At 40.4% G+C, this 21,999-nt stretch overlaps 3 protein-coding genes across 6 annotated transcripts; 1 reads left to right on the top strand and 2 right to left on the bottom strand.

Moving 5' to 3' along the window:
* The first annotated feature begins 736 nt into the window (after positions 1-736).
* LOC142385287 (uncharacterized) lies at positions 737-4,241 on the top strand. 3 transcript variants are annotated; one of them, XM_075471678.1, is made up of 13 exons: positions 737-786; positions 891-910; positions 998-1,058; positions 1,186-1,315; positions 1,636-1,780; positions 1,856-1,976; positions 2,060-2,138; positions 2,339-2,450; positions 2,713-2,818; positions 2,913-2,994; positions 3,164-3,269; positions 3,448-3,559; positions 3,708-4,241. In XM_075471678.1, the coding sequence occupies exons 2-13, from the start codon at positions 908-910 to the stop codon at positions 3,767-3,769; spliced, it is 1,119 nt and encodes a 372-aa protein (XP_075327793.1). In that variant the 5' UTR covers positions 737-786; positions 891-907; the 3' UTR covers positions 3,770-4,241. The 3 variants fall into 3 exon arrangements, with proteins under 3 accessions (XP_075327793.1, XP_075327792.1, XP_075327794.1); XM_075471677.1 differs by having other exon boundaries at positions 747-792; XM_075471679.1 differs by having other exon boundaries at positions 754-910; positions 3,206-3,269.
* A 574-nt stretch (positions 4,242-4,815) lies between these two features.
* scyl2 (SCY1 like pseudokinase 2) lies at positions 4,816-14,735 on the bottom strand. Of its 2 annotated transcripts, XM_075471675.1 has the most exons (19): positions 14,593-14,735; positions 12,851-13,047; positions 12,549-12,706; positions 12,103-12,247; positions 11,711-11,860; positions 11,405-11,626; positions 10,842-10,958; positions 10,591-10,716; positions 10,126-10,302; positions 9,907-9,918; positions 9,574-9,696; positions 9,046-9,159; positions 8,718-8,850; positions 8,499-8,617; positions 8,287-8,387; positions 8,047-8,116; positions 7,844-7,921; positions 7,624-7,746; positions 4,816-7,540 (listed from the first exon to the last, which is right to left on the bottom strand). In XM_075471675.1, the coding sequence occupies exons 2-19, from the start codon at positions 13,025-13,027 to the stop codon at positions 6,908-6,910; spliced, it is 2,778 nt and encodes a 925-aa protein (XP_075327790.1). In that variant the 5' UTR covers positions 13,028-13,047; positions 14,593-14,735; the 3' UTR covers positions 4,816-6,907. The 2 variants fall into 2 exon arrangements, with proteins under 2 accessions (XP_075327790.1, XP_075327791.1); XM_075471676.1 differs by lacking the exon at positions 9,907-9,918.
* An 807-nt stretch (positions 14,736-15,542) lies between these two features.
* Positions 15,543-21,724, bottom strand: depdc4 (DEP domain containing 4). The gene is made up of 9 exons (XM_075472506.1): positions 21,348-21,724; positions 19,867-20,290; positions 19,446-19,597; positions 19,027-19,222; positions 18,608-18,858; positions 18,309-18,451; positions 17,971-18,096; positions 17,678-17,756; positions 15,543-17,343 (listed from the first exon to the last, which is right to left on the bottom strand). Exons 1-9 carry the CDS (start codon positions 21,424-21,426, stop codon positions 17,144-17,146), a joined length of 1,650 nt encoding a protein of 549 aa, XP_075328621.1. The 5' UTR covers positions 21,427-21,724; the 3' UTR covers positions 15,543-17,143.
* Positions 21,725-21,999: the final 275 nt, after the last annotated feature.

Genomic DNA, 21,999 nt, shown 5'->3' with positions numbered 1-21,999 from the left:
GACAGTAATGGTTTTATGATTGTTGTCTCGGGCCACATGTGGAACTAATCAGTTTTCAAATTAAGCTTGCAATTCATATAGTGGCATCTACCTTTTTGTGTGTGGGTTTTTAAAAAAAAATTTTTTATTTTTTTTTATTTAAAGGTTACTTTATACTTTTATACTTTAAGTAGGTTTTGGAGCACATACTTTTTCACTTTTACTTGAGTAAAAAGGTCAAGTTGATACTTCAACTTTTACCAGAGTGTTTTTAAACTGCAGTATCTATACTTCTACTTAAGTAACAAATGTGTGTACTTTTGACACCACTGCCAGGCACTAGGTAATGAAGTATAACACACTTAATATCTCAGACTTTCTGTGACACTTTCAGATGTTTACGTTCTGTTAGGCCAGTTTTTCATGTTATCAGCATCTTCTTTGTTAATGTTTGGAATAACTTTAATTGTAAATTATTGGACCAGTAGCTCACATGCGTGAAAGCAAGATTCCTGTTTTCATGTCTTCAGAATGTATTGCACATACAAATAGGCATATATAACACGCATGTAAAACTGTTTTGAGGAAGATTTCCGGAAATCATGTAGAAAACATTTGTTTTTGCACAGAAAACAGCCTCTGTACCTTCTAGAAGTGATGATAAGTCTATAATAAAGCAGATAATCCTGATTTATATGGAACTACAACAGCTGCTTTGGTGTGCCCTCTGTCTCCCCGCCTTTCCTCCTCCCCTTCTGTCTTGTGTTATAACAAAAAGAAACTGAAAGTATCATCTCTAATAATCCGGTACGTGTAAGTGAACTAAACAACCTATTTTCTTTTAGAAAGAACCTGAAGTATACCGACTGTAACCTTTCATATCTGAATCTTCCTGTTTGTTGCTGTCGCAGTGTATTTCCCACAGATAATGGTAAGTCTGTCGAGCTACATGAAGCTACTTCATTGTTTGTCTGCTGGACGTTCTGACTTGTTCAGCATTTCTGTTTGTTGTTGGCAGGAAAATGCAGTTCTAATTTCATCCATTTTTTCAACGAAGTATGGTTTTCAGGACACTGGGGGTCTGTATAACGTTTTAAGTTCAGTACTGAATTATGTGTTTGACTGCATCTCTCATTTAATAAAATTTTAAGGAACTACTTCAAAAACTTATTATAATACATAAATGCATTTCCTTGTATTTCACAGTCAATGGGAAGCACTACGAGTGGCAGATGTTGTTTGGCAATCAGTGGCGGCGAATTGAAAACGATCATGTGATCGAGACTCATTACTGCCATCCCGGAGCTAAAGAAATCTCCATAAACACAAGCCAAGGGTCAGTGTAGATGGATTTTTATCTTATCTTCAGCCTCTGTGAACTCAAAGTGGGGGTTTCTGAAGAGATTTTTCTTGTGTTTATTAATCATATAGAGTTTTTCTTACAATTCAAGTTGCTTACTTTATGTTATGATTGTTAACTTGTAAGCTGTAGGTATTTATATGGGAACTGCCTGATGTGAACAAAACATAGATAAGCGTAAAGTGGTTCCATATTTTTTGAGCCGCCATAGTACGAGTTTGGCTGTTTATTTAGAGGAAGCACATGCAAAGAAGTGCATGAAACATATCGGACTGCATCCAAATGTGTCTCCACAGGCAGGTGTTCATAGACTTTGATAAGTTAGAGACTCGTAATGCAGCGGTGAAGGTGCAGAGACTAAGCTTCCTGCCTCAGGGCCAGACAGAAGACATCGGCTGGTATTTCAGAGATGATCAACTGTGGCGCGAATATGGATCCCAGGTGGGCAAAATGCAACGCTGTAAGTTTGTTTTAACCCGAATGTATTTTAAACTCCTTTCTCGTCCTCTTCCTCAGAGTTCCAACGTGATGACCTCATCGATCAGTAGTAAAGACATTGAGCAACACTTCACTCTGCACCCAAGGGGAACCCTCAGCTTCACAGTGGGCTCTACAGGCTACACGCTTGATTTTTCCAGTATGTGTTATTGATTTCAGCTGTTGTTAATCACAATAAAAGTTGTATTTAGTTCAATCTAACTGATGTGTTTTTCTCTGTAGCCATGACCCAAACAAACCACAACACAAACTTGCGCAGGAATGTACGCAGACGTCCAAAATTCAATTTTAACACTGCAAGGTAAGACTTTTCATGCTGCAGTTCCTGCTTTCAGAGTTCTAAATGTTTGCATGTTAGGCAAATTGATCAACATTAGTGGAAGTAAATGTCAGTAAAGAAAATGAAACCTTCTAGAGCCTCCCTCAGAAAAAGCTTTGTGAAATGAGAAGTCTCTGTATGTAGGTTTCAGCATGCATGACAGTCGCTCCATGTCTCTGCAGCCTTCCCTCCACCCCAGGCGTGCCAGCAGCGTCCCCACTCCTGCTCTCTGATGGACACTACAAATGGGAGTTCATGGGAGATGAGGGGCAGTGGACAGAATACCAGTCCCAAGTAAGTACTGAAGCCCATCCAGCAGGTTCACACCTTAGCAGAAACATTACATAAAATCTCCCAAAAATGTATAATAAATCTTCACTGTTGATATTTTCCTATCAAATAACCAGGAAGAATCTGCAGTGACATCCAGTGGTCAAACTATGAAAGAAAAAAAAGTATTGGGTTGTTTAAATGTTTATTTTGCGCAGCATCTGTGCCGCAGATAAAGTACAACGTGTACAAGTGGGTTTATTTGTGCCTGTTTGCATGTGTGCAGATATGTTCATTTGACAGCGATGCCATTGAGAGACAATACCAGCTGAACCAACAAGGCCAACTACACTTCAGGACCAAGAAATTCTCCTACACGCTGGATTTTTCAAGTAACGCACACGCATGCAACGACACGACTGCTCCGCAGTTCACGTTTCTCATGAAGCCAAAAGCTTAAACACTGTCGACCCTGTTTTTCCACAGCAATGCGTCAAGTCAACAATGACATCGGGACAACAAGGGCGGTGAGGAGGACTCCTGACAATGGGAGTCAACAGAGCAGCAGGTACGGAGGGGGTCCTTCATTTGTCTTTTGATTTAAAAAGGTGAAAATAGAACCTATAAAACACATTTCAAAGACCTTAAGTAGCAATTTACGCAAGAGGCTGACTTTTTTTCCCCCTTAATTCAAATAACAATTTGAAATCCCTGACCACAACTTAATTGTATTTTAGGGTGGGATCTTCTGTAACACCCTTAAATCCTCTCTTCTCCAGCTCCGGAAGGACTCCACACTGGCAGTTTCAAGACATCGGTGGAATATGGAAAGATTACTCCAAAGTGAGAGGCAGCTTTCTTTTTTTTTTTTTCTCCATGTGTGAGAAAATATGAAAAATCATGTAAAATTATCCGTATGTCTACATCTGTAAATAAGTCTCCAACTTCCCTACCTTGTAAAATGCTCACATCAAACAAAAGTTAGCCTTTCCTTAAACGTGTGTTGTTCTGTGTCATGCAGGGACCTCATTGCGACATCTCCAGTCAGGACATTGAACTCCAGTACCAACAAAACCCATCAGGCACTTTGCCATTTAACACCATGAGCTATCGCTATGAAATTAACTTCTCAGGTGAGATGCAAACATAGATGTACAAGTAACATATCTGTATTTAAGCCTATGCAAGTATTTTCCATAATATCTGTGGAGCTCGTACTTTAAGTGTACAATTGGATCATTCTATGTGGTCCAAACTGACATATCATGTGTCTTTTTGTAGCCATGACTCAGAGGAACCTGGATAAAAACACCACCAGGCCAGTGAAACGACTTCTACAGTGACTGAGATGCGAACAGATTGGGAAGATGGGAGTTAACTTAATGTTGATCCTACCTGTAGCATCATTGCATTTCTCATTATGTCTATCATGTTGGATAGATTTAGCACTTTTTCTCACTTGCAGCGTCTTCTTTTTACTGTTTGGTGGGTTTACAGGACAGTTATTTCACTATCAAACAACAAAAGGTGCTGATGTTATGTTTTCAGTGCATTTTACCTTTAAATTTAGGTTTCTGTCACTTATGCTGAAGTACACGGCCTGGGAGCAAAAAAAAAAAAAAAAAAGAAATATCACACTGTGCAATATTTTGTTGGGCCATGTTCATGATGCGGTTATTATGCTTCACTGATGACAGAATCCTTTTGGAATATGCACATGCCATGAGGAAAGAATCCCATTGATGCAAGTGCCTGGTTTATGTAGGGTAATCAGCTGACATCCGTTTTCGGCTTCATTAAAAAAAAAAAAGAAAAGCCATTAGCATTACTTTTCCTACGACTGAAAAAATAAATACTAAAAAGAACTTAAAGACATTAATGTCTACGAACTACAGTAAAGATTCAAAACAGGTTAGTTTAGGGGCTAGTAATTCCCTACTTTTTAAGATAAATAACCAGGGGGCATATAAGAGTTTGAAAAGAAATCTTAGTGATTTTTTTGGGGCATTTTTATAACCTTAAATGGACGGGATAGAGAGAGACGGTCAGGACTTGAAACCAGCGATCACTGCAATCAGCATTTGTAATATGGTCCATGCTCCAACCACCCGACCACCCAAAATCCTGAAATGTTGATGCAATGATGTGTAAGCTATGCACTTAATGTTGACATTTAGGCGAGTTACCTTCTCCTTCAGTAAAATGTAAAGTAACTTAGGTCTTCTGTGATGCAGTTTATTAAAATGCATTTACAAAGATTTCATTCTGCTGCTTCCTACCTGTTTTCTATCGATTAAAGTTAACTTTCCGTGTTGCAAATGGTATCCAAAGACAAAATAATACAGGATCATGTGAGCACAAAACCAATGACCACCAGTTGAGAACAGTCGATTGTGTACTGTATCTTTTATATATCTACAGATCTTCACTCAACCACCTCAGAGACCAGCACCTTGACACATACAGTAAAACAGCTCACACATCATATATGCGACAGCAGTAGTATACAAATGATTTTGTAGAAGAATAAGCTTTTGTTATTTGCTTTGGGGTTCTGCAAGGATATGTTCCACACAACCAAACCCAGTTAGTGACAAAATCAAGAGTACCCCATGCACACATCAATCAACAAGTGAAAAACATCCATTCACAAACAGATTTGGAGTTTTTTTATGTAAAACAAAGACAAAAAAGGGGGGGAGGGGAGAACCTGATGAATCAGATGAATGAGTAACACTGCAATGTGACGAGAGGAAAGGTTCACCTCGTGGTGGCATTTTCTTTCCAACACAAAAACAGAAAGAAATGCAGACAAAAGACATTACATTTGAGCATGTTTAACAATCAGCAGCAGCAGAAATACAATGTGAGCAAGGTGCATCTAAAAACCCCCAAATGGTCTGATTTTACTCTACTCTAAAATGTAAGATTTAGAATGAGTACACATTAATGTTCTGCTATTAAGAAAACCTGACGCCAATCAATATGCACCCCAAACAACCAAAACGGATTATTGCACTTGACTTATCTAAGGCCTCTTAACCATTATTACAACAACATAAAAGAATGCCGGGACCATGACAGAGCGATCCACTTTTAAATAACTTAATATTTACTCTTCATATTACCGTATGTCACCAGTACAGGTCCTCAGCTGAAAAGTTCTGGAATTAAAGTATAGTGGTAATCCTCATCTCATAGACTGATCAACAAATGGCTGACTGGAGGATTCTGAGACCCTTGTAGTATCTTGTGAAATAAATGTGACTGGACAGCAGGAATAGTAGTAAAAGAAAAAAAAAGTCCTAATATATTTTTTGGATGAGGTCAGTAACATGCAACAAACCAAGGCCTTTGGGAAGAAGATGCCAGAAAGCTCATTGTGAGGAGGGAAATATGAGTTCTTGTGTAACAAATGAGTGCCGTCTTATTTTAAATATGTACCCTCATAAGGCACAGTAGCAAAAGCAGTGCATGTGCGACTTCTGCACTGCCTTTAGCATCTTGCTGAAAGGACTGTTGTAACAGCCACTTTACAGATGACACTCCAATATGATCCTGCACAGGTAAGCTTTTCATACTGCATTTACAGTAACTGAGTAATGAAGAAATCAAGCTTTGCCATAACCAAAAAGGGAAAACAAAGACTAGACTAGGTTGTTCAATTTGTAACAAAAGATGGAGGTCAGTAATGCTGCAGAGGAAGAGTTGCCATGGAGCTGTACCTCAGAGAGGCAGCATGGTTGGCCCATCTAAACTGCAACTGCTGGGATGTTAAATTTCTATACACGCTTTTGGTCCATCTCCCCAGAGTAGCCTTCTGGATGCAAATCAGTGACTGCAGTCTTCTCAGTCCCAGTCCCCCACCCCCCCACTGGAGTCAGACACTATGGTGGATGTGGAACTTGTTTCTAAGCCAAGCCTCTGATCACTCTAGTCATGCAGCAAATCCTAAAATAGTCTGGAAAAGCAGTAAAGGTACAAAAGCCTGAAAGTGAGCAGATATGAAGCATAGAAGCTGCTTTTTCTGTCAATTTTTAAGGGATGACTTAAGCATCTTGTTCATGAAGTGCGAAATACTCCATCCACTCAACCTTTCATGATGAGAACACAATACCTTTTATGAGGAAAAACTGAGCTGGACCTTCAACTCAACCGATCACATTTGGACTCCCAAGAATGTCAAGTACAAAACAGTAGGAAACCCCCAGCATTTAAAGACCACAGCATAGAAGAAGAGGTTCCCACCCTAAACATTTGTCCTTCTGGTCACGTAGAAATGGAATTCAGGTGCAGGTTAATTTGCCAGCAGAATGTGAGCAAGTCAAGACTCTAAATCCAAGTGAGATAAAAAATAGAAACAGAAAAACCCTTGAAAGAACTCCGCAATCAGCGTCTTTTTCTGTGACAATTCAAAGCTCTTCTGTCCATAGTGGGTAAAATAATATAACTAACCTGGCATCTTTTTTTTATTTAATTGTTTAACCAAATAAGTCATTCAGATCGTTGTTCGCAGATGCGCTGTGTTTAACCCCACTTGGGTTCATACTAGGGGCAGCAGCTGGTTGAGAGAAGTTCTGTGGGTTGAAAAAAGGGTTTGCTTGCATCCCAAACCCAGAGGGCACCCCTCCCATACCTACTGACACACCCTGCATCTGAGTCTGAGTGTTCTGGGCTGAACCAAACTGACTGACCCAAGGGGTGTTGGTTCCAGGTGTAGGCTGGGGACCCATTTGGTTGAGAGGGACTTTGGGCTTGCTGGGTGTAAAAAGATTATCCAAGGCTGACAGGTCTGGAGCTTTACTCGTCTGCCCTGTTGGTCCTTGATTCTGTATGAGGGCTCCGAAGTTCGGGGTGCTGGTGGTGCTGGCCATTCCGCTGTAGAGGCCAGGGCCTGCGGGCCTCATGCCCATCCCACTACCACCTGTCTGAAAGCCCATAGCTGGGTTAAAACCGTTTGACATTGGGGCGCCCATGGTGCCAACCATAGGACCAGAGGAGGGGAAGGCAGACATGGTGGTGCCTTGAACTGGGGCTGGTCGTACCGTGTTGGCCAATGACAGGCTGTTTAGAGATGTCATGTTGTTGAGTAGGCTGCTGGTCAGATCCTTAGCCTGAAGCATTAAGAGATTCATCATCACAATACAACAGCGTTTGAGCATGAAATGTGTTTTTGGGAGACATTTTCAGGCTTTACCTGTGCATTGGCGCTGGCGGCTGGTTTGATCGTCAGTGGCGCCAACGGCTGTTGGCTCCTCAGTTTGGCTGCCTGCTCCTGCTCCTTGGCCAATCGCTGTTTCTCCTCTAAAGTCAGAGACATCTAGGAGCCGTGCAAAGGCAGGGAGAGTGTAAATGAACTGGACTACATACTTCATAAGAAACTGTGTGTAACTGAGGTGTGATATAACAAAGCACACCCTATTAGGCTGAGAGAATGTTGCAGTGGATCCAGTTTCTTTCCCATTAACGCTTGTGCTGCCAAAGATGTCATCAATCTGACAGCAAAAAAAGACAGATTTAAAGTCTTTCTTGGAATATTTCAATGCATTCAGTGAATATGTTTTGTACAGTCAGCATACACATCATCTCAGACAAGGCAGTCGTGGAATCAAGGTCTTACCTGGTTATCAGAGCCAGGTGGACTCTTCGTCTCCTCTGATTGGTTCCCTGGATTTGAGATGTTTAGACTCCTGTTATAGGAGACAACAGTGAACAAAATCAGACACATAATTCAAGTCCTCTCAAAGTCCTATGAGAGGTTAGAATTATCCTGAAGATCCAAGGTGATCTGTATCGATATTAAAAATGAATGTTCACGACTGTCTAATTAAAAATGAGTGAACTAAATTTAGACCGAAACCTCTGCTGCTCTTGCATGATGTGCAGCTGCTCCAGCTTGGCCTTGTGTTCAGCCTCCATGCGGCTCAGCATGTCACGGATAACCATCATGAAAGAGTTAAACTGAAAAAGGGAATAGAGCAACTAAGATTAGAAAAGTGAAAACTTACATTAAAAACTATCATGTGTTGTATTACAGCGTGTTAGACATGCACGCGTTTGGCTGTGCGGTACCTGGTTAAGATTGAGGTTGTTGTCTATACTAAGAGAGACTAGGTGGGGCAAGCTCTTGGAGGCAAGGTGCTCCTTAGGGATGCCAAGCTTCTTGTGGCTGAAGGTGCACTTATAGATTCCTAAAATATGCAGGAAACAAGTCAAATAACAAATCTTGAAGTAAACTAAAACGTTTTCTGAGTAAATCTTAAAGTGTTTGGAGGACAATGCTTGTTTTACCTAAAATGCCCATAAGTACTGCTGGTTCTCTGGAGGGGATCTTTTGTAGAAAGGGCAGGATCTCATCGATGACAAACCACTTGTCTAGATATTCTAAAATTTTTCCCAGACACACTAGAGAGTTCACTCGTACCTACACAGCGATACAAAATAAAGCATTTCAGACTGAGACGATATTGTCATTATAGAAAATTCAGTTGGTGGCTTACAGGTGTAAAAATAAGAATTAATGAAGAGTTGTTTAAGATGGACTAAAAGAAAAGCAAGGAAACTTTAAACTTTAAACTTAACCTGCCGGAAAGCAGAAAGTGACGAATGGAAGACTCACAGCAAGGGAGGAGGTCTGCAGGCAGGCCGATTTGATCCGGGGAATGAGGGAATTCTTCATGGATGGGTAATCAATCAGGTTGGCAAATGTTGGAATGATGTTCAGGCACAGCTCCTGCTCAGCCAGGGATAAGATTTTATGGAACAGTTTTACAATGCTGAGAACAGCATCCAGTCTCGCTGTGGTCTCAAGATAACACGGAAAAAAAACTAAAACTGAGAGTACCAGATGGTGTTAAAATAAAGTTCCAAGGTTTCCATGTGAATACTAAATATATACAGAAGGAGTAAAAAAAAAAAAAAAAAAAAAAATGTCAACTGCTCTCTGAAGGTTTGAATCTCAAACAGAGGGTGTCTAAAGCAACAGAGCAACTAAAAATGGTTTTAAAATGCAAGAAGCTTTTGAAACAGCATCTGTGTTTTTCACAAATCTTGTAGTATCATGGGTTTATTCATGAGCTATTTCATGACACTTCTGCCATCATAAGCAGCATTTGTGCAGACAGCATCCCAAAGTTCCCCTTAATACCTGGATCTGTACTGAAGGAGCTTCCAGAGCTCTGTAGACCATGGGCAGCACGCTGTTCTTGATGTCCTCCGACGGCGTCTTCGTCAGAAGCAGGTCCATCTTTTGCAGGAATATCAGCAGGATCTGCACAGCACGGAGACCCAATAAGCAAAAAAAACGCAACAAAAGCAACAAAATACTGGCCTATCTTTAAGAAAAGGGATGGTGGTAAAGGGTAAGTGAGCTGAGACTATGATTCAAGTGGTTTTAGTGCAGCTTGTAATGCTACTAACACCACAACACATACACTAGGACATTTAATTGGAGCATATTCACAGCAGAGAGACCACTCACCATATTACTAGCCTGAAGAGGCATGGAAAGAAAAAATACAGAGAAGATTTGAGCCACAAAAAACAGGTTATATACAACTGAGCAATGTCAGTGGGCTACACCTTTTGATCGTATTGCTATCATGGCAAAACATGCTAAAGTAGAACATTTCGCTCCCTTAAACGACCAGTTGTCTGAGATGTGCAGCATGTGTAAAGGTGAGCCTCAACGCGTTTCTACCTGGACCGGCTCCTGCTGTTTGAAAACAGGCGTGAGGTCAGGCAAGATGAGGCGAATGTACTCCTCCTTGGTGCACTCCTCTGCAATCAGCAGCACATTGGGCAAAATGAAGGGAACCATGTCGGGGTTGACAAACTCAGAGGTCAACGCCGGCAAGATGCGATACACCACAACTCTCTGTGAGAAGAGATAAAAAGATGGGTTAAAGGCAAAAAAGAATAGATATATATCTGACATCCTTAAATCAAAATCAAATCAAATTTTTAATATAGCACATTTCATGTTCTGATTAACATTAGATTAAACTAAACATAAGCTAAAACGAGCTCATTAAGTATCCCAGATTTTTTCACTTCAGTGTAAACAAATCTGGAAAACAATCATGTGTGTGCTATAACTTCCTTTTAACTGCTTAACTCATGTATTTCGCCTGTTCTACATTTCAGTTTGGAACCAAGAATGTACCTTTGGTAGCTGGGGCAGCACTTTGGGAAGGCCTTTGTAGAACTGGGATTTCTGCAAGTTGTCCCTTTGGAAGAGGGAGTCAAAGTACTGCAGGGTTACTGCACCGACGTCGTCAAAAAATGGGATCTAGATGCCACACAAAAACACAACAAACGTGTCATCTATCAGACATGAGCAACACAAGCACATACACTGAAAAAACGCTTTGAGAGCCGAGATATTTTTGAGTATTCATGCACGTAACGGCGAACCTTAGTCATCTGATCCGCATCGGGCCGGACATTTGGTGTGACACTGAGCAGCATCTTGATGTGTTCCCGCACCCCTTCAGGAATCTTGTTTAGCAGTGCAGGACTCATGCTGCTCAGCTACAATTGCAGACGATTGAAAGAAAAAATATAATCATTTACACTTGTATTAGTGACCTACTTGAAGCTTTAAAAATAATAATATTTAACAATAGGTCCACACTGGCTTAGGGCAGCTGATCCTGGAGTATGTGGAGTCAAGAATAATTCAGTGAGGTTTCTATTTTCCTCTAAAATCAAGGCAATACAGACTTCTGCCTCCATTTTGAGAGAGTAAATAACTCAAATATGAATGGGCGACAGAGACAATTAGGCATGGATGGAAACGATAACGTCCTCTTGCTCAATTGCATGCGGCAGTCTATTCCTAAAATTACAATATCCTAAACAGCAAATCTCCATTTACATTTAATTGCATACAAATGTTAATATTTCAGACAGATTTACCATCCTTTATGTCTATCCAGTCACTCATCATCTTTCACACGAGCCACACTTCCACTCACCTGGTCCAGCTGCCTGCTGAAACTCTTAAAAATGTCATGCTTGTTCACTTGGAACACAGGCTTGCCCTCATTGAATACAGCATGCATGACCACACCGAGAGAGTACATGTCAGAGGCAGCGTCACAGCTGACGGACAGTATGTACTCAGGGGCCAGGTACTCGGGGTTGGGGAGGCAGAGAGGAGGAAGGTTGGGGTCCCACTCTTTACATGTGTACTTGGGCTAAAGGTAATGAAAGAAGATAAGGATGTGAAAGGTATACGATACAATGAAAATACTAATGTCTGACAAAAACCATGTACCTACCTGAGCTTCAGAGGGATTGTTAGAGGAGATGCTGAAGTCAAAGCCCATGATCTTCCAGGCTCCACTCTTGTTGAGGATGATATTCTCTGGACACAGGTTGCCATGGACCATTTTAACCCCGCTGTGAAGAAAAGACAAACCCTCCGAGATCTGAAGAGAGAGAAACATCAAAACGGCAATTTGAACAAAAATGCAGGCCATCTCCTGCATTAAACGGCAAATACTTTGGCACTAAACTCAATATTCACTAAACAGGCACTAAACATGATAACTTGGGTGTGGGATTGTTGGTTGGATAGACTACAGGTAAATTCCAGTTCTAATTAGCAGACATTTTACAGACTAAAATCAATCTTTAGCTGCAGCCCTCACACAGATGTGTGCACTCTCACCTGTAGCAAGCCATACTTGGTCTCCACATCATAGAGTTTGTACTCTTTGATGTCATTGGGCACAGGACCGGGCAGGTTGTCCCACTGACCCAACACATTGGACAGACTGGCAAACACTGGCTCTGTGCAGAATGCCAAGCAGTCACTGAAGGACAGAGATAATGAAATCACATGAGTGAACAGACAGATCAAAGACGTGAGCATAGACACCAACAGACTTAAAAGTACTTTGAATGTTGAGGAATTTTGGACAAAAATTTAAAAAAAAGAACTGTGGAGTTAAAAAACATGACACGTCTTTGTTCAAATATGCACACCCACACACACACACACAGATTCATGAAGCAATCTTTCTCCCTCAAATGGAAATCTTTACATTGAGCTGTGACTCATCGTCTTGTCGTTGGTACGGCGTGAAAACGTGTGTGTCTGTGTGTGTTAATCACCGCGACTCTTCCAGAGGATGCTGCACCGTCAAGAGACGGGGGTGACGCAGTCTGGTCAGCTGTTGCACCCCTCTTTTCAGCGAGTCAATGGTTTGGTCTTTGTCGAATTTCTGATATTTGTCGATCATCTTCTTATCAAACACAAACACTGCCACTTCCTGAAGAGTCACAGACAAACAAGAAGGTGCTGAGATTAGCAGTATTCAGTCCCAGAGCTGTAAATCATTTACTCGTTAAATTTAAGTCTAAACTCGTATGACAATGACACAGTGTGGGCAGAGGAAGGTTATAAACACACACACCTGCTTGGTGGACTTCTTGGTGCCATTGTAGATCCTCCAGCACAATCCAGGACCCCCACTTGCAATATGTCGCCCAACTTCAAACTCCCGCGTGACTGGGTTACCCATAACAGCACTGGTGACATCTGCTGTCACCTTAGTGACGGTGCTTTTTAGCTTGTTCAGCATGGACTCCATGTTAAGGTTTAACCTGGCAGCTAGGTAAGAAATTGATGAAGAGCAACAAGGACACATAAGAAGTTTAAAGAATGTGTAGAGGTGAGCCACAGTCAATCAAGTATGTCAACACAACGGCTTTTACAAGCCCTAAAAGAGACAGTTTTTATTCTTCTGGCAAAGCAAAAGCCTTCGATCCATTTAACATGCACTCTAATGCACCCGCATGACAATTTGCACATCAAAGTGACTGTCATCATCATGTCTGCGCTATTGTAGACGAGGAGAATAAAAACTGTATAAACAGAATAAGCCGTCTGTTGAAATATAAAATGACTCCGAGCACACTCTTGAAATTATGCTAAAATAAACAATACCACACATGCTGTAGACTTTTAACATCTAATTCTCCATAGTGTTCTGCAAATAAATATGAAGCATACCTTATTCAAATCACTCTGAGTGTAAATCAAGCTGTGCAATCCTCTTGCTAGTAAAGCTGATGTATCCTATGACAACATATTGAAGCATTTCCCTTTGCTGTCAAACTGATGACAAACATTGCCCAATCCCCTTCTTTTTTCCCCCCAATTGGTTTTAAATTGTATATTATGGAATAAATTCCAAAAGCCAGACTTAAGGAAATAGAAGTGCTTGGAGGAACACCATCAGACAGCTGGCCTAAAGGGAATCAGCTGGGTGCACTGAACCAGCAGAAACTCGGTGGCACACTGAGTCACCATCTCTGCTTGCAGTTTACTTAATGTCCTGAAAAAGTGGCCAGGGCTAAAAATAAATAAAAAATAAATAAATAAAAAAGCTGTCAATGAAAACAAATGCAAAACTTTTAATCTTATCCACAGGTTGAAGAAATACTGAATAATATATTCCCTCTGTCAGTTACTGACAGCAGTACAGTCTTCTGACGACATAAATACTCAATTTACATGTCTGTTCATAAGATGCAGATCTTGGTAGTAGTAGCAAATATTCATATAATATGATGAATATATGATGACGCACATTTCAGGGTAAGTGCTCGACTGAAAGAAATAAGTTTTAAGACATTAAGCTCACCTAAACCACCTGCATGGAACCTCCCTAGCTTAAAACAATCGTTAACACGTTAGCCGTAAGACCTCAGAGAGCTTATTACAAACAGGTTATTAACCATGTTATGCTAAATTAAGGGATTACTGCAAGAGGATCGCACCGCATATTGGCATTCGTTTGAAATATTAACCGTTATAACTTGGCTGGAATGCTTGATGGCGAAATATGTTAATGTTAGCTAAGTTAACCGTCCTGTTTAGCCTAAACGAAAACATCAAAACTAGCTCACCTCTGGGAGTATAATTATCAATTATTTATCCATTTCAAATCTTCGTTTAATCTGTCATCTGTCAATGTAGCTGACATCATTGTTTCAAAATGTTGTCTACAGTGGAAGGCTATTTTATTACGAGGTAGGTATTCACCTACCCAAGCTAACTAGCCAGCAACGCGCAAGTAAACAGCGGCGTGTCACGAAAAAGACCGATTGCTTTATTCCAAAAGCTGTCATTTTAAAAATCCTCGCTACTTACCTTAATACGGAAAGGGCTCTCGCTTTCAGGTTTGTTATAAGAAGACTGTCGGTACCACCGCTGTCAGTACAGGCTGTGAAACACAGCCCCCATGTCTTCCAGTAGCATACGAAATGAGTTAGCTTAGCACGCTAGTGAAATTCAAGTCCAACTTCCGGGTTTTTCATCGAGTCAGGTGCATCTACGTCATCTCATTTCCAATGTGTGTGTTGTTTTTTTCTCCAACAGAATCATTATCTCATCGTAAATGAGACACAATAACAGAAAGAATCGGTTAAATAGTTATTTTAACTAATTTATCAATTAGCAACATTTTTTATTGAGGCAATATTTTTGTTATTGTTTTTTTTTGTTATTTTGTTATAAATTGTTTTGTTGATTTTATGTTGTTTTTATGTAAAGTGTCTTTGAGTATTTAGAAAAGCACTTTTTAAATAAAATGTATTATTATAATATTTGGCAGAGCTACGATGAACTCATGTGGAATGATAGTAGAGCTGGAATAAATAAATATGCCACTGTCATTCTTTGGTGTCATTACCCACATCTGTTGTTGTGTGCCGTGAAAATTCCACTGAGGGACTGTGGATATATTCATTACATTACATTACGGTCATTTTGCAGACGCTTTTAACCAAAGCGACTTACAATAAGTGCGTTCAACATCGGTAGGCAAAAGAACTTCAGGTCACAAGAAATCATAAGTGCATTTCCTTCTAATACCAAACAGCTAAGAGCATAACTAGTGCTAGAGTAAGTGCGATAACCAACCAGCCTCTCACCAACTGCACAGCAGTCACAGCGGGGTGGGGATGCAAACCCTGGTTCGGGTAGGGGAAGACATAAAAGAGGTAAGAAAAGCAGGACTGGGATTCATTAAAACATTATAGCAAGGCCTCGTTTGAGAAAACAACTTTTATTACATGCAATGTTACATTTTCACCATCATAAAGTGCATTCTAATCCATGATTTCAGTGTTTGCAATCAAGATATAGGAAATGTGAGAAAAGTGACAATTGTGAAAGAAGAATTTTTTTCATGATCGTGCTTTTATGATAATAAAACGACCAAAATTTCGGTGAGGTGTCACATTTGACCAAAGATTAAATTAGTAGCCAAAAACAAGAGCAAGCAGTAAAATTTACGACCTTTTCAATCAAGTCACAAAGCCTCCATTTCAAGTAAAAATTTAGAACAAAAACCCTGAGCTACATTAAACCTAACATACTAATGTATACTTACATTTCCAATTAAAACTAAGGTGAAAGTCTTCATAAGAAATGCGATTAAAGGGATAGTTCGCCTCTTTTGACATCTGGTGAAGTTCGGCATCTGTATGTTCTGGCTGTCGGCAGGCGGCAGTGCGCAATGATACTGCAACCTAGTGCCAAGCTATTGTGAGGTGTAACTTTTTCGGAAAATACGATTTTGTGATGCAAATGTATTACTCTTTTGAATGCATATTCTTTTCAGAAGCAAAACGCTTTATTTTAAAAGCCCCAGCCAACTAGCCGGACTACTTACATCACTGCCTAAAAGAAGCTGTAACACAGCTCACAGGATGCAGCGGGGGGTAAAAAAAATGTTCATAAATAATATTACAAGTATGGGACTTCGTACAGCTTCATGTCAAAAGAGGCGAACTATCCCTTTAATGCAACAAACGTCAGTCAAATTAGTGCATTACTTTTCCTTGAATACAGGATGCTGCCAAAGCAAGGCAGAAAACCATCAGCTGGTATTTGGTCTCATCAATGGTTTATCAAAGTGCACAGCACCCTATTGTAACCTCAATCAAAACCACTTTATCATAACAAGTTAGGTTTATCTGAGTACAGCACCTACAACTGGAAGAAGTTAACTGATTAGTAAACAAGCGGCTCATTAACTGCTGCTGCTAAACCGCAGGCAAACAGCAAGATCCGCATTTTATAAAAGTAATCCCTTTTACCTTCTTTTTCTAGCTTCTTTTCTTACAGTAATGCTTCAAAAATATGGCACACAAAAGGCACTATTCAACTACTATTGATATGTACAACATAAACAGCCAAACATGTAGAATTAGAGGGGGAAAAAAACACAACAAAATCCAAAGCACTGCTGTTTTTTTTCCAGCAACCCTCATTAAAGGGACACAGGATGAAAGATAGTAGAATTACAAGTTTACAAACTAGTGCAAAGTCATTGACATTTGTAGCTGAATTAATGCCTCAATCAAAAAGATTCAATACTCTTCAGTGTCTGTTTGGAAAGGTTTTTAAAGCTGCTTCACTAAAATGTTTATTTAACCATAAATAAACTAATAAAATCATAGCCGTCATTACCTTAGTGTGGTTTAACAGGATTTGGAGAGGTTACATATATCAGCATTCCCCTTCTACATACTAGACATTAGACGTGTGACTGTATTCCAGTTATTACTTATGCAAAAACAGCATGTTTTATTAGAGCCCAGATAAGCATTAATATTTCATATATATTTCTTAATGCTGCAGCTGCATACCGACTTTGTGAAGTGCATCTATGAAATCAGATAAGTACCAGTTCGTCTCAGAAAATACTGGAAAAATGCTGGAGGAACACCACGGGGTGATGTTTTTCAAACTCTTTGAGCAGCTTCCTCTTCTCTTTGACAGGCATGCTCTTACTTGATGAAATGTCACAGAGAAGTTGTTTGAGGCTTTCCAGGGTGGTGGCCTCCCGCTGGTCCTCGTACTGCTGCGGAGTCACCTGCTGGCAGAACGTGAAGGCTGCAACACAGAAGAAACAGGATTTCATAGGCTGAAACTGGACGGGGAAAAAAATGCACAATGCTCCAGAAAACAAATTAGAGGATGAATCAGCTAAAGCGTATTTAGTTAGCTCTCTAAATGTTGGGACTAGATTGCCTGTAAAAGATAACTTCTATATTAAATTATGCTTTTAACCAGGATGCAGTGCGAATAATTAGAAATGTTTATTTGTAGAGAGTCTTATGCATGTCTGAAGGTACATTTACGCTGTCTGAGCTGGGATTTCGCCTGATTGTGTACAGTGTGATGTTAGCATGTGTGTGAATAATTTACCGCAGCTGCTTTAACTTACTAGCAATCGAGTCTGGGTCTTTGCCCTGCTGCAAAGTCCTCAGGGTTCTCCTCACAGCTTCAATAAGGCTTGTAGGAGTCTGACATCATGGCAGGAAAAGAGAGGAAAAGCAAACATTTAAAGCAGGGAATCATATTCCAGAAGGTCTATAGGGTTTGGCCTCTCTTTGCATAACAGTGACCATAAGAAAGAGTGGCCTAATAAATGTATGTATGTAACTTATGAACTACCTTTAGAAACGCATGTTTGTGAAACTGAAATTGCAAAACAATTCCAAGAGGACAGAAGCGTACCTTGAAGAGCTCGGTGTGATTGTCCACAAGAAAGAGTACCAGAGTTTCAGTTTGCGGTCGAGTAAGCTCGTGGTTCTGAACAAGAGCCCTCTGAAAAGTGCGACAGACTAGAGACCTGTTGTCAGTCTGAGAGGAAGACAAAAACACAAGAGATTGATGTACTGTATAAACTGCTGAGGCAGCATTGGAGACAAGATGAATAAAATGCTAAATAAAGCTCAATTGTAGAAATAGAGCTGAAAAAAAGAAAAGAACATTTTATTGTGCAAAGATCCTGAAACTGGCAGCATGGTTTTGGGGGTGGGGTGTGTGTGTGTGTGTGTGTGTGTGTGTGTTACCTGCTTCTGCAGCCGACAGGCATCTGACTGAGCGGCTGTGGCCATGAAGGTCAGCAGTCTCCGCAGCTCATCTCTTGTGCTCGTCTCCAGAAGCCGCAAACACAGCTGAGATGCTTTGATGGCCTCCTGTGTCTTCCTATCATCTGGAAATAAACAAGCCGGGGGAGGGAGTGGGGATTGATATTAAAAAAAAAAACAACCTTTATAGAAACAGTCAGATGCTGCCCACTTAATGTTTTGCACGTTCTCATACTTGTCAACTAAATTCAAGTGTGAAAGACTGGGTTTTCAAATCTCACCCAGTAAATGCAGTATAGCAGCATGTATATCCAGGTAGCGTCCTGAGAGAAGTGGGGCTTTTTCAGATCCACTGTAGTACTTGGCAATAGTATCAAAGAGCAGTCTCCTCTGACTTGTTATCTGCTCTGCATTGCAATCATCTAAAGAGGCATCGCAATCTTGCTGGCTGAGCTGTTCCCCTGCGACCACTATCAGCTGATCGGGAAACAGCTCCAAGAGATCTGCAGCAGCTGACAGCCATGCATCCAATCTGGCGGAAAAAAGGGATGAAATAGAGCAAAATATTACTTTTCTTTTACTGTAGTGGTGCAGAGTTTGTCTTCTGCAACGAGTTCTGTAATTCAGGAAACTGCTTTTAATAAGATCAGTTTCTACCCATTGCAGGAAAATGTATAAAGTGGTTTATCATAGCACTGACTGGGGAAGGTTGAGGGTGTCAGGCAGCTCTCTTTCCAGGCACATGTTAGAGATAACCAAGTCCTGGTTGGCCGGAAGAAGTCTGCAGGTCTGAGGCCGAGTCCTTTGAGGAGAGGTCAGGATGCTGTCCAACATGGGCAGCTCTATTATCTGCAGGAGCTGCAACAGGGTCTCCCGCTCCCACACCTCATCCACCACTAAGTGAAGAGGATAGACAACGACAAAGAAAAATATCCGAGATTAAAATCTGTCCACACTTAACTTTGAATTGCCTTGTGTACGAATTGTGCTCTACAAACAAACTTGCCTTGCCTAACAAAGACTGTTTTGTCTCACAAAGCCACAACAAACGGAACAATTCTCATACAGTCTTCAGCAAAATTATTCCCACTCCCACGATTCTTTAAATGAGCTTATTACCAGCTTTAGCCAGGAAGCCAGGAGTCGTGGTGGATGTATTCAGAGCGGCAGAGAATGACGGTTGCAGGTTGATGGTTTTCAGAAGCCTTTCGACCCTCCTGTCTGATGGTCCGACAGCAAGAGGATTGGATATTGTCCTCAGTTCACTCAGCCTCCACAAAAAACAAGAAGCGCTCTCAGAATTTAGCATTTTGGTGGGTAAAAAGTTACTACACATCATTACTTATTCCTAGTTATTTCCTAGCTAACCTAATAGTTATTCCTAACATTTAATTAACGCAGTTTACAGTAGTTAATAGCACCAAAGTCAATATTAACTCATGCACATTCATGGATCATCAATGTTTGCTGTCATTTACAGTGCCGCTTTATTTCTGCAATAAGGCTTTGGTCTTGAAGAAAATTAGTTTATTAAACCAACCTTGAGCTCTTTTTCCTTTTTGTCTCCAGTTCTTCTTGTGGTATGTGTTCTGTGTCACCACTGCCCACCTTTGCGGCAGAACTGTACATTACTTTATATTCCAGAAAGCGGTAGAGGCTGCAGCTGCTGTCCTCAAAGGTCACCTCCTTGTCTCTGCGAAACAGTTTTGTGCCCACTGGCTCAAACACCTTGGCCTCCATCAGAGCCTGGCAGAGTCGAGCAGCTTTGAGGCGAGACACCTCACTCGTGCAAAACACCACGTTCTGCATCAGGTAACTGAGAACGGCATCCACAGCGTCTGAACCTGTGAAGCATTCTGCGTGAACACGGAGGTGTCTCCTGCAGCGACGCACCTCCACCTGAGTCTGCAGGGCAAGAATGATGTTGTGCCAAAGCTGGGTGGCTCCAAAGGGCCCTGAGAAACCTATTTGAAGAAGAAAGGGATTCAAATAAGGCTAATTAAACTTAGTTAAAATTCTAAGATTTACTTACTCCAAGTTAAGTGGCTTTTAAACTAGTTTACATAACCTCAAAGATCAGCACAGGTAACGTGAGTTTTGTCATTCTGTGAAATGCAGAAATGTGTCCTACCCTTTGTTGCCAATTGATTTATTTCTTCCCATCTGGCTTGTTTACTCTCAGTGTTTAGTAAAGGTCTACAGAATAAGTAAGCCAATTAAAAAACTCAGTTTGGCTTTTCAATATTTGGTGACCAGTATAGCAGTGAATCTTTTACTTGCAAGAAACCTCAATCCATAGAAACTGACAGTTTCTTGATTCTGTTCATGATTTTGTGGCAAAGAGTCACAAACACCGCTCAAGGATGTGCTTATTCTTTCTTCTTCGGTGTAAGTTTAATGTTTGATAAGCTCATAAAAGCTCTGAGGAGAATTTAAGTGGAAGGGAACCAAATCATCTTTGCTGGGTAACCAAGGAGTGGAATACTTGGATGCATGTGATGGAGCTACATACAAATCCTGGCCTTGTTGAAATCTCCATGCTTCTTTCAGTGCCACAAAGTATCTTCCAGAATCTTGTAAAAGATTTGGGAGTTCATTTTAATTTAAATTTTTGTTTATCAAGTAAGGACACATCTTTCCCCATTAAAACAAATGCAGCCATGTGACGAGTTTAAATGATTTGGAGTTGAAAAATGTGCAGAAAAGAAGAAATCACGACAGGGTCAGAATACACTCTTGTACACACAGTGAACTTTTAAAGGAATAACCCTGAAGAGTTTCCTATATGAGACTCTTGTAGGATATTTAGATCATCTCACAGATAGGTAAAGAGTTTTCAGTACTTAAACACCTATAAAAGGTTCACGAGAGCACGATAACCAACGTATCTGTCAATTACGCAGTTACATTTTTTTTTTCTTTTTAAACAAGGCTGTGGTTTATTTTTGTGATCATATTTGGATTAAATCGACATCAAATAACATAAAACTTAACAATAATGTCTATCTAATTAAGTCTTACCATGCTGTATATTGTTACGAAAGCTTCTAGTTTGGCTGTTCAACCTTCGAAACCGTGGAGTCAAATCAACCGCCATCATGACGTCTCAGTGTGATGTCATCATCGTGCTCTCTTGTTCTCCTTCTCCAACTGAGATGAGGCTCACTGCTGCCTCCAACAGGCGACATGAAGCATTCCTCTAACCATTTCATTTTATCATGAAAACCCCCAAGGAATCCTTTTCTAGTTAATGTGTTATCATTATGTTTCATAGGAGAGTGTGCAGTACTGTCCCAATCTGTTGTAAGTGGTAAAATATCATACAAGCTTTTGATAGAAAACTGGGGTTTATTCAATCCCCTCTTTACTTACACTGCAAATTTATTTGAAAGGTATTTGGTAACTATGTGGGAAATCAGAATCAGAATCAGAATTCATTTTATTGCCATTGTTAGTGAACAGTGTTCACTAACTAGGAATTTGCTGCGGCGTAAGGTGCAAACATGTAACAGAGGAATATAATGATAAAAATAAAAAATAAAAATATATGAATATAAAATGTACAAGGTGTGTACAACAATACACAGTATACACAGTATACAGAGCAACAACAGTGCAGCTTCAGTAGTTGGAGGTTTTAGCAAGCAGGGTTCATGTTAGTAGCTGCTGAGAA

Source organism: Odontesthes bonariensis, chromosome 8 (genome assembly GCF_027942865.1).
Source record: "Odontesthes bonariensis isolate fOdoBon6 chromosome 8, fOdoBon6.hap1, whole genome shotgun sequence".
NCBI classification, from domain to species: Eukaryota; Metazoa; Chordata; class Actinopteri; order Atheriniformes; family Atherinopsidae; genus Odontesthes; species Odontesthes bonariensis.
The sequence above is the reverse complement of the archived record's forward strand: the minus strand, read 5'-3'. Positions and strand labels throughout refer to the sequence as shown.